We start from the raw sequence: 12,546 nt of genomic DNA on the forward strand, positions 1-12,546 counted from the left end.
GAAATGACTCCAGGAAGACATGTAGGGATGCAATAAAAGATATCTGGAGATTAAAGATTAAAGAGTTGAATTTTAAGGGATTACTAGATTTTATGCCAATGGTCTACTAGAGATGGTGGAGGCTTCCTACTCTTTACTAACATCACAACCTTTGCCAGGAAGAAAAAAAGACATTATGCAATGACCTGCCTCTGCTCCTTTGTGGCAGGCTGTAAAAACATGTGGCAACATGTTCTGATTTGGTTCCAACTCAGTAAGAGCAGAACTCTCAATGCTTGTGAAATTTTAAGACGGTATATGAAACCAAAAATAGCATTAATATGAAGTGTTTTTTTTTTTTAATTGCTAAAAGTGCAATTAGGGAGAATGGCCCAATCTTTGTTGGACCTTGTCAGCCAATCATACAAAACTCGACAAAACCCTAAACTTCTATGTATTTGATTATAAAGAGCTCCACTTAGTGATTTTTCTTTTACGTTTTAACTATATGACTACTTCCATTTCTGATCTAGCACATTGAAAATGCCATCATTATTAAGCCCATAGAGTAGTAAGAATCTCTTGTATTGCGTATTTCATAATGATCTTAATCTTGTTCACAAAATGTTATGAAATCGCTCACATTACTTGTATTACGTTACATATTGTATTACATATTATAGCTTATATTGCATTGTAGTTGCATTATTTGTCAGAAAAAAGAATTGCCAGATGAACGCTAAAGCTACTCCACTGGGTGCTATGTTCCTTTCCTTGAAAATGAATAAGTCAATAAGCTTTCAATTGTTAACCACACTAGTGTGTATAATGTGGTGCATAATGCACTCCACATGACTGGAACATCCTTCGTCCCCGTTTTGAAGAAAATATTTTAAATTGTCCTGCCAAATATGTTTAAAACCCAGATTGGTGTTTTGTCCATGAAGGAAGGGAAACTGACTTTTTTCTATTTAGATGAAATAAACATAAGTGTAAAGTTTTTTGTCAATCACGAAGACGATAACTGAATGCTAAATTGCATTTTTGTTTTTCAAATACTCCTTGCCTTTTTGTGTGAATGTATATTTCAGGAGCTGATCACAACACTCTACATTGGCTTTCTGTGCCTGATCTTCGCCTCGTACTTTGTCTACCTGGCAGAAAAAGAAGCTGACACGTTTCATACATACGCTGATGCTCTGTGGTGGGGAGTGGTAAGAATATGTAAGAGCAGGGGTGTCAAACTCATTTTTTGTAGTCATAGCTTCCTTCGGAAGGCAGTTATGACTGTCAACCCAAATAAATACATGAACGTCTCATATTATATACAGTATAGGCTACACAACAAACTATTGAATAAATTGTTTTGAAATAGTAAGAACTGATCAAAATTTTAAAAAGATGAATGGAAATAAAAATTGCTAGAAACATAAAAGTGAAGACAATTTGTAATTTTAGTATTTACACAAAGTCACAGTTTGTCTTCATGGGCCAAATATAAATACACTGGGCCAGATTTGACCCGCCGCGGGCCAATGTTTGACACGACTGTGTTAGAGATTTTTACATCATGATCACGTAGTAGTTGTACAGTTTCAAATTGTTGCAAAAAAAAATGTGGTCCACTTTTTAGAGTCTGACCAAGCTAGCAGTTGGAGCTCAGTTAAGTTGTTTTGTTAATCATATGATTGACAAAACTGAAACAATTTCATGTACCAGGTAACAGTGACGACCGTTGGCTACGGAGACCTCGTTCCTCAGACGTGGATCGGAAAGATGATTGCATCGTGTTTCTCTGTCTTTGCCATATCCTTCTTTGCACTTCCTGCAGTAAGTGGAAGCAGGCACTGCAACACTCAAATGTCTTGTTTATTAGGTCTGGAGTTCATTCCTATTCTTGAAAAATGATTATATTCAAGTAAATTAACTTTATCTACCTTTGTGATGAGCTACTTATTTGTTAGACAAACATTTTTGGCCACGGCTGAGCTATTTTGGGCAACGCTGCAGCCCACCAGTAACTAGCTTTGATTTTCTTCACAGGGAATTTTAGGCTCAGGCTTTGCGCTGGAGGTGCAGCAGAAGCAAAGACGGAAACATTTCAACAGACAAATCCCCGCTGCTGCTAGTGTGATCCAGGTATTCAGCCGTAAAATATGAACAAGCCAGTATCATTTGTAGTTACATGGTGTGATTGTGGCTCTTCCGTGCACAACTGGCACTGTACATTAAATGGGTTCCAGTTATCATATCTCTAATGTTTGTCCTCCCCAGTCATCATGGAGATGTTTTGCATTGGAAAATTCAGATTCGGCCACATATAAGATGTTTTTCAGAAAGAGATCACAAACCCTTAACTCACTGTCGACCACAACGCCTAAGAAACTGGTTGGTATTGTTTTAAATACTTCTTTAACATCAATAAATTCTTCTTTAACATGTTCATGTTAAATGGCCAAATGTCTTTGAAGATGTTGCCAACAGATTAGTTTAGACTCAACTAAAATTGAATGACTAGCACCTAATATGAATAATTTGGTGGTGATTTGGGTGTATGGAGGAAAAGACGGATTGATATGGCCTTTTTGGTTTCTGCATGACCAATGTTGGGGCTTGATGTGAATTTCTAGCAGTAAGTTTGCCAATTGCAGGGCACTGATAGACAATAGACAATCACACTCACATATAGACAATTTAGAGTCTTAAATATATAGGGTTGGGAATTGTGGGACGTAGCCCAAGTGCATGAATGAAAATCCATGGGAAATTGGGGAAACGCAAACTGCCCAGACTGTGTCACTGTATTATCCAAAAACCCAATAATATAAGCTATATTTTTGTATCACAAAGTGTCACATTTTCTGTTGAACAAGTGGCTGGAAAGTGGGATTAGTCAAATGTTGGACTTTTTCCTCTGTTATCTGAACATTTTAAACAATTGAATGAATTGCAGAATCTATTAGAATTTCCACCACTCTGGAGTGGGTCACCTATGGGTGTTTTGCATGCACATGTTCAATACTATGCTTATTTACCAAGGACATTTTGTTGGGCTGAGATGATTGTGTTTCATTGCCAGGAGAAGAAAGACGCCTCCCCAAATATTCTCACAATTCCGAGCAGTCAGAAGAACAACGTTTTGAGCTCTGATGTATGCAAAACAGTGAACACAGGTACAAACATATGCTCCCAGAATATCTCCAGTCTAGTCTAAACAAAAACTCTCTATAATGATTTATCGTTAACGTAAATAACATTTCCATTGGGGTGAAAACTGCATATTTAGTCTGAAAGTAAAAATGTATTATGGTTTGGGGAATCTGGGGAAATCAGGGACACATTCTCAACATTACACACGGTCAAGCAAACCAAAAATGTGTTTGTACAACTGAACTTGCAAAACTCTACACAGGATATACTGCAATTATAAGAAGTAAGTTACAAGTAAATCATTTAACCCAATTTTGTCATTTGGACATGGGAATGCTTTATCACTAGTCGTAGTATGTCTTGCTCACAACTCTGGACTTAAGTCAAACCTTAATACCCACAAACTCAATTCATCCTTCAATCTATTCATTTTCTTTTCCGGTTATCCACTTTTTGGGTTGCTGAAGTGCTGGCTTTGGGTACACCCTGAACTGGTCACCAACTAACCACAGGGCACATTTTCACTTTTCACCCTGTGTCTATATTTTTATTGGATGTATGCATTCATTTTCTCAGCCGCATGTTTCTTATTGTTTATAGTTTACAGAGTGTCATCCATTTCTTCTTAACATTTTATTCCATGTTGAAATGCTGTGCATAAAAAGTAATACAATCAATGCCTCAAGCCTTGAAAAGGGACTGTTTCAAAGAAGAAAAGACATACTGAGCAATATCAGAAGGGCATAATACATTCTGAATGCTCTTCTGAATACAATCCATACAACACAAAGCTGGACAGCTTTTATTGCTCAACAGGTCCAATCTTCTGGTTTGCCACGAGTTCACATAATACAGCACAGCAGCTCATTGTGTATCCGTCATTGTGTTTTAGAACCAGCAGTTGCCATGCACTGACAATCTCTAATGAGTCGCTCATGTGCACTTGCCGTGGATGAGTGGTTTTGCACATGCACCTGACAGGTTTGAGGTTGTGGTTTTGAGTCCTGGTTCTATTGCCCCTGTGTGAAATTTTTATGTTCTCTCAATGCTTGCGTGAGGTTTTCTGCGGGTACTTTGACTGCCTCCTTATTTTCAAACAACATGCATGCTAGGTTCATTGAAAAGTAAATCAATGGTTATTTTTCTCTATGTGCCCTGTGATTGGTTCACAACCAGTCCAGGTTTTACTCCACCTCTCAGCCAAAGTTGCCTGTGGCCCTTGTGAGGATAAGCCGAATTAACAGGAGACAGAATAGTACATTTGCTGGCGGACCTGGTGAGAAAACGAAAAGTGCCCCAGGAAAAAATCTAACAATGCTGGTGTTATGTTTAAAATATTGCCCATTACTGGGCTATTTAAGCAGTCATTTTTGGGCTGAATCAGCTTTAGAACCAGAAAATCCCGTTGCGACAAAAATGATAACTTTTTCGAGAGATCTTAGCCCAAATTTTGTGTGCTATATTTCGTGATTTTTGTGGCTTTTTGCTGCTTCCTGGTCTATTGGCATTTTTGATGAATTTCTTCTCAACTATATTTTTCTCCTTTGTCTTCATCTTTGTGTCCATGGTTTAGCATCATAGCTTTCTGTGGGAGGAGGTGGTAAGCTTCTGTTTGTATCCAGGTCTCACTTCACTTCATGTCACTTTTATTGTTTTTAACCCTCACTTGGTAACCACAACTCTACCACATGGGGAGAAACTGTTACGGCATGATACGACATAGTATCACTTTAATTTGTACAAATAATAATAATTATTGTCTTTATAAGGATTTGAAACTTAAATACAGTGATGCAATTAACAGTATATTTGTAAGATTTGGATTTTTCACACCATTCTCAGTCGAGTCACGTCTTCTTCAGATTTTTTTTTCCTGTTTCACATACATCCCACACACTTGCACAAACAGATCCATGGCACTCGCTCGCTGAGCATTTCTTAATTTTCTTAAGGCCACATTGGCAGTGTTTCAGGAACTGGCCAACCAGCATACCGATATCTATATTTTATGAGTTTATTCTTAAATATTTAACAAACCTGTGATCTAGACAACACAAGAAGAACTTATAGACTGAAATTAATATTCTTGGTTTGAGCATTCACATCCAAAACCAAAATGAAATCCCACAGAGGCTCCTGCACTCATTGTTACTTTTATATATATGTACAGCAAAAGTAATAGAGGATTCATTTTTTCCAGTTTAAATTTGACATTCAGTTGAGTTGCAGGCATAGTAGTTGCAGAATTATATTAATCTTGTCTGCTTGAAAAGATATACACTGTCCTAATTGTAGCAGAGAGGATACAGCTCCAGATGAAAGGCACCTGCCTAGTGTGCTACTCGCTCGAAATTCCTAGAAAATTGATTTGACAATTAAAGATGATGACACTGATTTCAGCCTTACAAAATGGAAAAAAACAGCTATTTTTATAATCATCACTACAGAGTTCTTTTTTGTGTGACAATCCTCATTTGCCAATTCCATTAGAGCAATGTACTTCTCAAAGGTCGGTTTTGATGTTGAACATCTCATTTACCGCTAATCAGAAATTGAACAAATAAAAGAGCTATATAATGACTATGCTGTATCCCCTGCTTCGCTGGCATTCACAAGTTGGAAAGTCCAGTTTACAACATAGTGTGTGTGCTTTTCATTTGTAGAGAAAAATCTTGGCTTTTTGGATTTTGATCCTTCCACCGGCCTTAAGACAAAATGCAGTTCAGCAGACAACCTGGATCAGGAGCTGGAGCGAGACTGTGCACTGACTGCGGCTACCTCCATATCTCAGTGAGTTTAGTCTTGGTCACACTGTGGTTATTTCCATGTGAGAATGTGGAAATTAGTGTTTTAAAGGTCGATATGAGCTCATTTTTAATTCATATTTTGTTGTACTGTATTTTCCGGCCTATAAGTCGCTCCGGTGTACAAGTCGCACCAGCCATAAAATGCATAATAAAGAAGGAAAAGACATACATATATAAGTCGCACTGGAGTAGAAGTCGCATTTTTGGGGGAAATTTATTTGATGAAATCCAACACCAAAAACAGGCATGTCATCTTGAAAGGCAATTTAAAATGAAAATAGAATCCAGGCAACAACAGGCTGAATAATTGTATGGTATGCTAACGTTACATGACACAAACAACAAACTAAGACCGTGCCTGGTATGTTATCAAAACATATTAAGAGTTATTCAAATAACTATAGCATAAATAACATGCTAACAAGTTTACCAAACCATCCGTGTCACTCCAAATCACAAAATCCAATGAAATCTTCATCCTCTGTGTCACTTTTAAGCAATTCCGCTAACACCGGAAATAGAAGATGTGGTGCATCCTCTTCTACGTCGCTTATCAAGACAATTATCACGGCAGGCATAGAGCGCCCTCTTGCGATTTAGTGTGAAAATAACATGTGAAATTATATAATAATGTGTGAATAATTTCACACATAAGTCGCTCCAGTGTATAGATCGCACCCCCAGCCAGACTAGGGAAAAAACTGTGAAAATACGATTCTTTACAGACTGCAGTGTTTTAGATGTGTCCCTCCTACAACACCCCTGAAATGATCAGGATCTTTATGCTTGTACAGAGCTTGATGACAAGATGATCATTTTAAAACGAGGGGTGCATCTAAAACATTGTGAATAGGAGCCCTTGAAGACTGGAGATGCTGACCCCTGCCTTAAGATAATGACTTCTATGTTAGTATTTTTTTTTTTTTCGGGCAGAATAAAATCTCATTTAATATTTGACATCCCAATCACTAATACTGGAAAACTTTCCGAAAAGAAGATCAAAGCCCATGTTTATCATTATACATTGTAATCATGTTCAGCTCCAGTGCTTAAGGGCTGCTCAGCTCTTATGAGCAAGCTCTGAAGAAGCTTGCTAACCATCCTGATCATTTCAATCAGGTGTGTTGAAACAGGGTAGCATATAAAACAGGCAGGACAGCGGCCCTCCAGGGCCAAGTTTGGACACCCCTGATGTATTGTAACATACTGTAAGTGATCAGATGGACTGTTGTAGTTGAGCTGAATAACAACAAACTTTCACGCCCATCATTCTTCTTGATGTATGTCAGTTTTTATAAACACATCATGTGACCATATTTTAAATGTTGATACACTGGTGTCGCTGCAAAATGTCTACCTTAAGTCTACTGGCTGAACCAGACCGAACTCTTGCATAGTGGTCCATGCTGCTTTTGTAATGAGTCAAAATTTTAATCGCTCGTGTAGAGGTAGTAACAAGTCAAAATGCGCATGAGCTTTCACACATAAAAAAAAATAAAACAAATAAAAACTTTTTGGGCTTTAAGATAATGAGACACAACCAGCCTGCCGCCCCCAAGCCATCCAAATACAATTTATACAGTATACCTCCCCCGCCTACTGCCCGATGACTGCTGGGATAGGTTCCAGCACACCCGCGACCCCCGTGGGGACAAGCGGTCTAGAAAATGGATGGACAGTATACCTGTTTTAGAATACTTTATTGTATTTAAAATTAATTATGTACCTTTGGATGAACTGGTGAAGCATGCTGTCTCTGTCACACAAACGCATGCGAGTGATGTGCCCAGCGTGCCGTGTACAGTCAGTGAATAAAGGAGAAGGCATTCTCTCAAAATAGCCGCACTTTCTTCTTCATAAAAAGCAATAAGTACTAGTTAGCTGGCTGTGAAAATGGAAAAGTATAGATCCAGGTCCAGACTCGTGTATTTATTTAAACTGGCTGTTTGTCCATATTGCTATCTTACTAAGGCCAGCAGGCCGCTGTTGATGTCGTACATTGTATTGCCTTTCATTCTGCGTGTGTTCCTATTGGAATGGAATGGTAATGCATTTGTGCCTCCAATTAACATATATGATGTAGTCATCCTAAAAGCATCGCTGTGAAATAACTGCTTATTAGGGAATGTGGCACTTTTGTGAGGTGGCTCAAGCACATAAAACAAGAAAGCTCCAGAGCATCTAATCAAAGGAAATAACTGTTAAGTAACTGCACTATAATGTAAGGATCTATCATTAATTGAAACAAATGAGGTCTAGAGTTTTGGACCCATGGGACTTCCTTTCTAAATTGTGGGGTAATGATGCAGAGCTGCAATTGCTTGCAGCAGTGTTGGTGGCAAAGATCACTGCAGTGCAAACTCCAATTTATAAAACTATCCATCAATGTTCTAAACTTAAAAACAAGCAGCTGTCATAGAGTACAAATAAAACAAAAAAATTTAATTGAACACTAAATTACGCAAATTTCATCAATGTTTCAGGATAAAAACAATGTGTAAAATGCCTTAAGTTTCTCTACCAAGGTCTAGTGAATGCATCCCCTTAATCAATTTTCTTAAATAGAAATTTTGGAGGAATTGTTCTTTACTATAATCACTCATATATCTTAGTTAACATGATTATACCGAAAAGAAAAGAAATGACGGTTATAAATATGCTTACAGCTTTATTATTCAGTTCCTAAGAACACACATTTACTGTATCTGCAAATTGTTCTTATTGTTCTTGTAAAGCCTCAATTGAATTAGGCTTAAATTCTCTGTGCATGATAGATAGTAGATAGATAATTATGAAATATTATTCCAATGCAGTGTTCAACATCATTATTTTTACATTGTGCAATTATACAAAGCACCGTATTCATGACCTAATCCTATTTCTAGCTTGGCAGTGACTGCAGTTCCAGATGAAGCCAAAAGTGCTCCCCATTATAAAATACACAATGCTCTTATTCCCACTTAACCATTCATTTGTTTTTCCAGTGTAATGAGGCTCTGGTGGAAAATCATGTTGCTCTCTATTTACAGCAGCTAAATCTGAAATATTTCACTCTACCTTGAGTTACCGTTTCTTTATTTTTGAACCAGAATTTTTTTTTTAATGTATTTTTTGTATTGTCCTTAATTGTCCATCAGCACATTCATGTCTAATATGCTGCTTTAAATGACCACCTTTTTTATTGGAAAAAGTGGGAGCCAAGATAAGTTCAAGTTTGATGAGCCAGATAGCACTGTTTGGCTTGTTGCTGCCCAAAATATATTTTTTTATTTTTTGACATTAATAAAACACATTTTTACGACGACTTATTTTCATTAATGAATAATATATGGCTAGTTGATTGGTTTTTTTTTTCCCTCCGATATGAACAAGCTTTCATTCTTAACAGACTAACCAAGTCCCATAGACAAGCTATCCGTGTGATCCAGAAAATGCGCTATTTTGTGGCGAAGAGCAAGTTCCAGGTCAGTACAGGAAGAACACCTGCATGTAGGAAATTGTTTGTATATTCAAAAAAGAAGATTTACATTAGCACTTTGAGAGAGGAATACATTTGATTATACATTCGAAGTTGCAGTGGTGTACTAGAATACAAAGCAAATTGTTTAATGACATTAAATTTGAGATTGCAAAAATGCATTGCATGCTCAGTGTGATGGAGTGTGAATCCATACCAAAAAAACTTTTGTTTTGTAAATATGACCATTCAATATAAAAAAAACCTCTTGTTTTGTAAATATGACTATTGACACAGAATTACATATTACAGTACATTAATGAACTCTGTGTTGTGCAGTCAATTATATTAATTGTAAAAGTCAGATAAAACAGCTCTGACAATCTTCTTTATCCTAATAGCAAGCTCGTAAACCATATGAAGTCCGAGATGTGATTGAGCAATACACCCATGGTCATCTCAATCTAATGGTGCGGATAAAGGAAATACAGAGAAGGTAAATGTGTCACTCTGACAACCTTAATAAATGGGAACCCACAATGACCTCATCCACACGTGATATATTAGAAATTGTTGAATGTCTCATTATATTTCATGCCTCCAGACTGGACCAGTCTTTAGGGAAGACAACTTCTTTCCAGACTGGAGCAGGTAATTCATTATTTAACTGCTCTATGGAATGCATTAACTGTTGGAGCAGGATCACCTATAGTATATCCATTTTCTTGAAATGCTGTTCTCGTTTTCAGATCGAACCAAAGAGAAGGGAAACAACTCCATTGGAGCCCGACTCAGCAGGATGGAGGACAAGGTAAGAGTTTATCATTTATTTTGGCATAATGTTGACTTCTTTGACTTAGACAATTGATTTTTTTATTGATTTTTTTTTTAAATATAGGGCACACAAATAACCACTGATACTCACTACATGTACCTGGCCAATTTAGATTTTCTAAAACATGCAAGCAAGAGGAGAAACAAATTCCACACAGTGCTTACCACATATCCACTCTCGCAGTTCTAGATGTACAGGAGCCTTCGGTGTAAAAATGTTGTATTCCCTAACCATGATTCATTCATAATTCATACATTGCATTCACTTCTCATAGATCACACACATGGATCAAATGCTGAATCACATTGCAAACTCTCTCAATATTCTGCCGGCCCGGAGAGATGTCAATGGGGGCGAACGGGAGCGTGGACCACAGTCTGGCCCCAGCAGCAATATCAACCCTAGCCACGATGGTCTGCCAAGCTATGAGCACCTGTCATCAAAATTGCAGGACAGCGACTGACGTATCGATCTATGTTCTGTAAATCATATATCAAATATTACCTCATATTCAGAACCACAGATCTATGTTTTGTAACTCATGGGTCAAATATTACTTTGGCTTTTGCTGTGTATGCATGGATATATACTACCGTATTTTCCGGACTACAAGGCGCAGGTTTTTTTTCTCCATAGTTTGGCCGGGGGTGCGATTTATACTCAGGAGCGACTTATGTGTGAAATTAATAATACATTATATCATTTCACATGTTATTTTCACACTAAACAGCAAGTGGGCGCTCTAGGCCTGTGGAATAATTGGAACTGCAACTGACGATGAGTCTAAAGTAAGCCCCAACCCTTGTCACAAGCTAAACTAAATAACTCCAAAAGTATAACCAGGCAATTTAGTGTTTTCCATGAACACTAACATAATTGCACAAGGGTTTTCAAAGGTTTTCTACTCATCCATTAGCCTTCTAACACAATTAGCAAATACAATGGAACATTAGAAAACTGGAGGGCTGGTTGCTAGAAATGGGCCTTTATATACCCATGTAGATATTGCTTTAAAAACCAGACGTTTGCCACTAGAATAGTCATTTACCACATTAACAATGTATAAAGTGTATTCCTAACTGGTTTAATGTTATCTGCGTTGAAAAAATAGCGATAAGGACTTTTCTAAATGACCTCAAACTTTTGAACGGCAGTGTATGTAATGATTAGGTATCTTTATTAAACCACGAGAGAAGAAAGACAAAAGATTAGAAACTCCACTCAGTATGATACACTACAACATTTAAGCATATTGAATATTCTTCAACTACAAACTGCATTCCCTAATAAATTTGGCATATATTCTGAGAAATACTGTTGCTTAGCTGAAAAGCTAATTAAAACAATCTGGAAAAATAACCAGGTATTTTAACATCATGAAAGCATCACCTAGGAATCCCTCGATACTAAGCAAACATGCGTTCTCTATATGTAAGCGTCATTGGCACGACATCAGAGTAATGTGATTTTGCACTTGCTGGAACAGAAGAGCACCTTGAGCTTCAGGCACTAACATGACATTGTCACACCATTACTTTTCTGTCCACCTTGGGTTTGATCTTTTCACAGAAAAGAAAAACATTTCTGTTCAGATAAGCTTTGGGACTGTGTAAAATCAAATCTGCTCCAAACGCACATTCATTTTCCTTTGAAGGAGCTCAAACCATTGGGGTACCATTAGGTGCAGTAAAAAAAAAAGTTGTAACAGCTTGAGTGTGAATTGTCAGCATTATTATCTCACTGACAATAACAAGAATGTCTGATCAGAAATGGTGATAGTGCAGCTTTTGTATTTATCTGATTCATAGGATTGAATGTCCCTGCATGTTTATAATACAGTACATCTTTATTCACATAGAATTTCCACTCTGGCATTTTGCTCGGGCACTCCAAGACATTGTAGATTTGATCCTAGACTCCAAGATATTAAATACAAACTTGCTTTATGGTACATCGAGTCTCTCTCGTCTGTGGCATGCAATATGACAAACGTGACAAAAAGTGATGCTGGTCTTGTTGCCTAGCAGCATTTACTGCACAGCTTCAGCTGCATGTGCAACTGGGATCATTACAGGTTGCGGAAACACTGATGACTTGATCACTCGCTTTTGTTGCTGATGATTCCAATTGTCGTTTGTCACCTGTTTCCGGGTTTTAGCTTGTACAGTATTAAAATGTTAGGTAGCTTCACAGCTTGTGTGAGAGGATTCCGTCCACAATTGTGCTTTTTGTGATCATGTTTTAAGATGATAATCAAGTGGTGGCCTTAGGAGGGAGGGTGCAAATAACTAAAGCATGCAGAACACCCTAGTCTTTAG

At 37.5% G+C, this 12,546-nt stretch overlaps 1 protein-coding gene across 2 annotated transcripts in view; it reads left to right on the top strand.

Annotated features, from left to right (window-relative positions):
- kcnq1.1 (potassium voltage-gated channel, KQT-like subfamily, member 1.1) overlaps window positions 1-12,179 on the top strand; it is a 20,067-nt gene extending 7,888 nt beyond the window's left edge. For both annotated transcript variants that reach the window (XM_049718836.1, XM_049718837.1), the window contains 11 exons: window positions 1,071-1,193; window positions 1,699-1,809; window positions 2,023-2,118; window positions 2,254-2,367; window positions 3,059-3,152; window positions 5,793-5,919; window positions 9,325-9,400; window positions 9,795-9,889; window positions 9,998-10,044; window positions 10,143-10,204; window positions 10,503-12,179. In XM_049718836.1, coding sequence (XP_049574793.1) covers window positions 1,071-1,193; window positions 1,699-1,809; window positions 2,023-2,118; window positions 2,254-2,367; window positions 3,059-3,152; window positions 5,793-5,919; window positions 9,325-9,400; window positions 9,795-9,889; window positions 9,998-10,044; window positions 10,143-10,204; window positions 10,503-10,691 — 1,134 coding nt within the window. In that variant the 3' untranslated portion in view covers window positions 10,692-12,179. The remainder of the gene's footprint in view (window positions 1-1,070; window positions 1,194-1,698; window positions 1,810-2,022; window positions 2,119-2,253; window positions 2,368-3,058; window positions 3,153-5,792; window positions 5,920-9,324; window positions 9,401-9,794; window positions 9,890-9,997; window positions 10,045-10,142; window positions 10,205-10,502) is intronic.
- The last annotated feature ends 367 nt before the right edge of the window (window positions 12,180-12,546 follow it).

Source organism: Syngnathus scovelli, chromosome 4 (genome assembly GCF_024217435.2).
Source record: "Syngnathus scovelli strain Florida chromosome 4, RoL_Ssco_1.2, whole genome shotgun sequence".
Taxonomy (NCBI): Eukaryota; Metazoa; Chordata; class Actinopteri; order Syngnathiformes; family Syngnathidae; genus Syngnathus; species Syngnathus scovelli.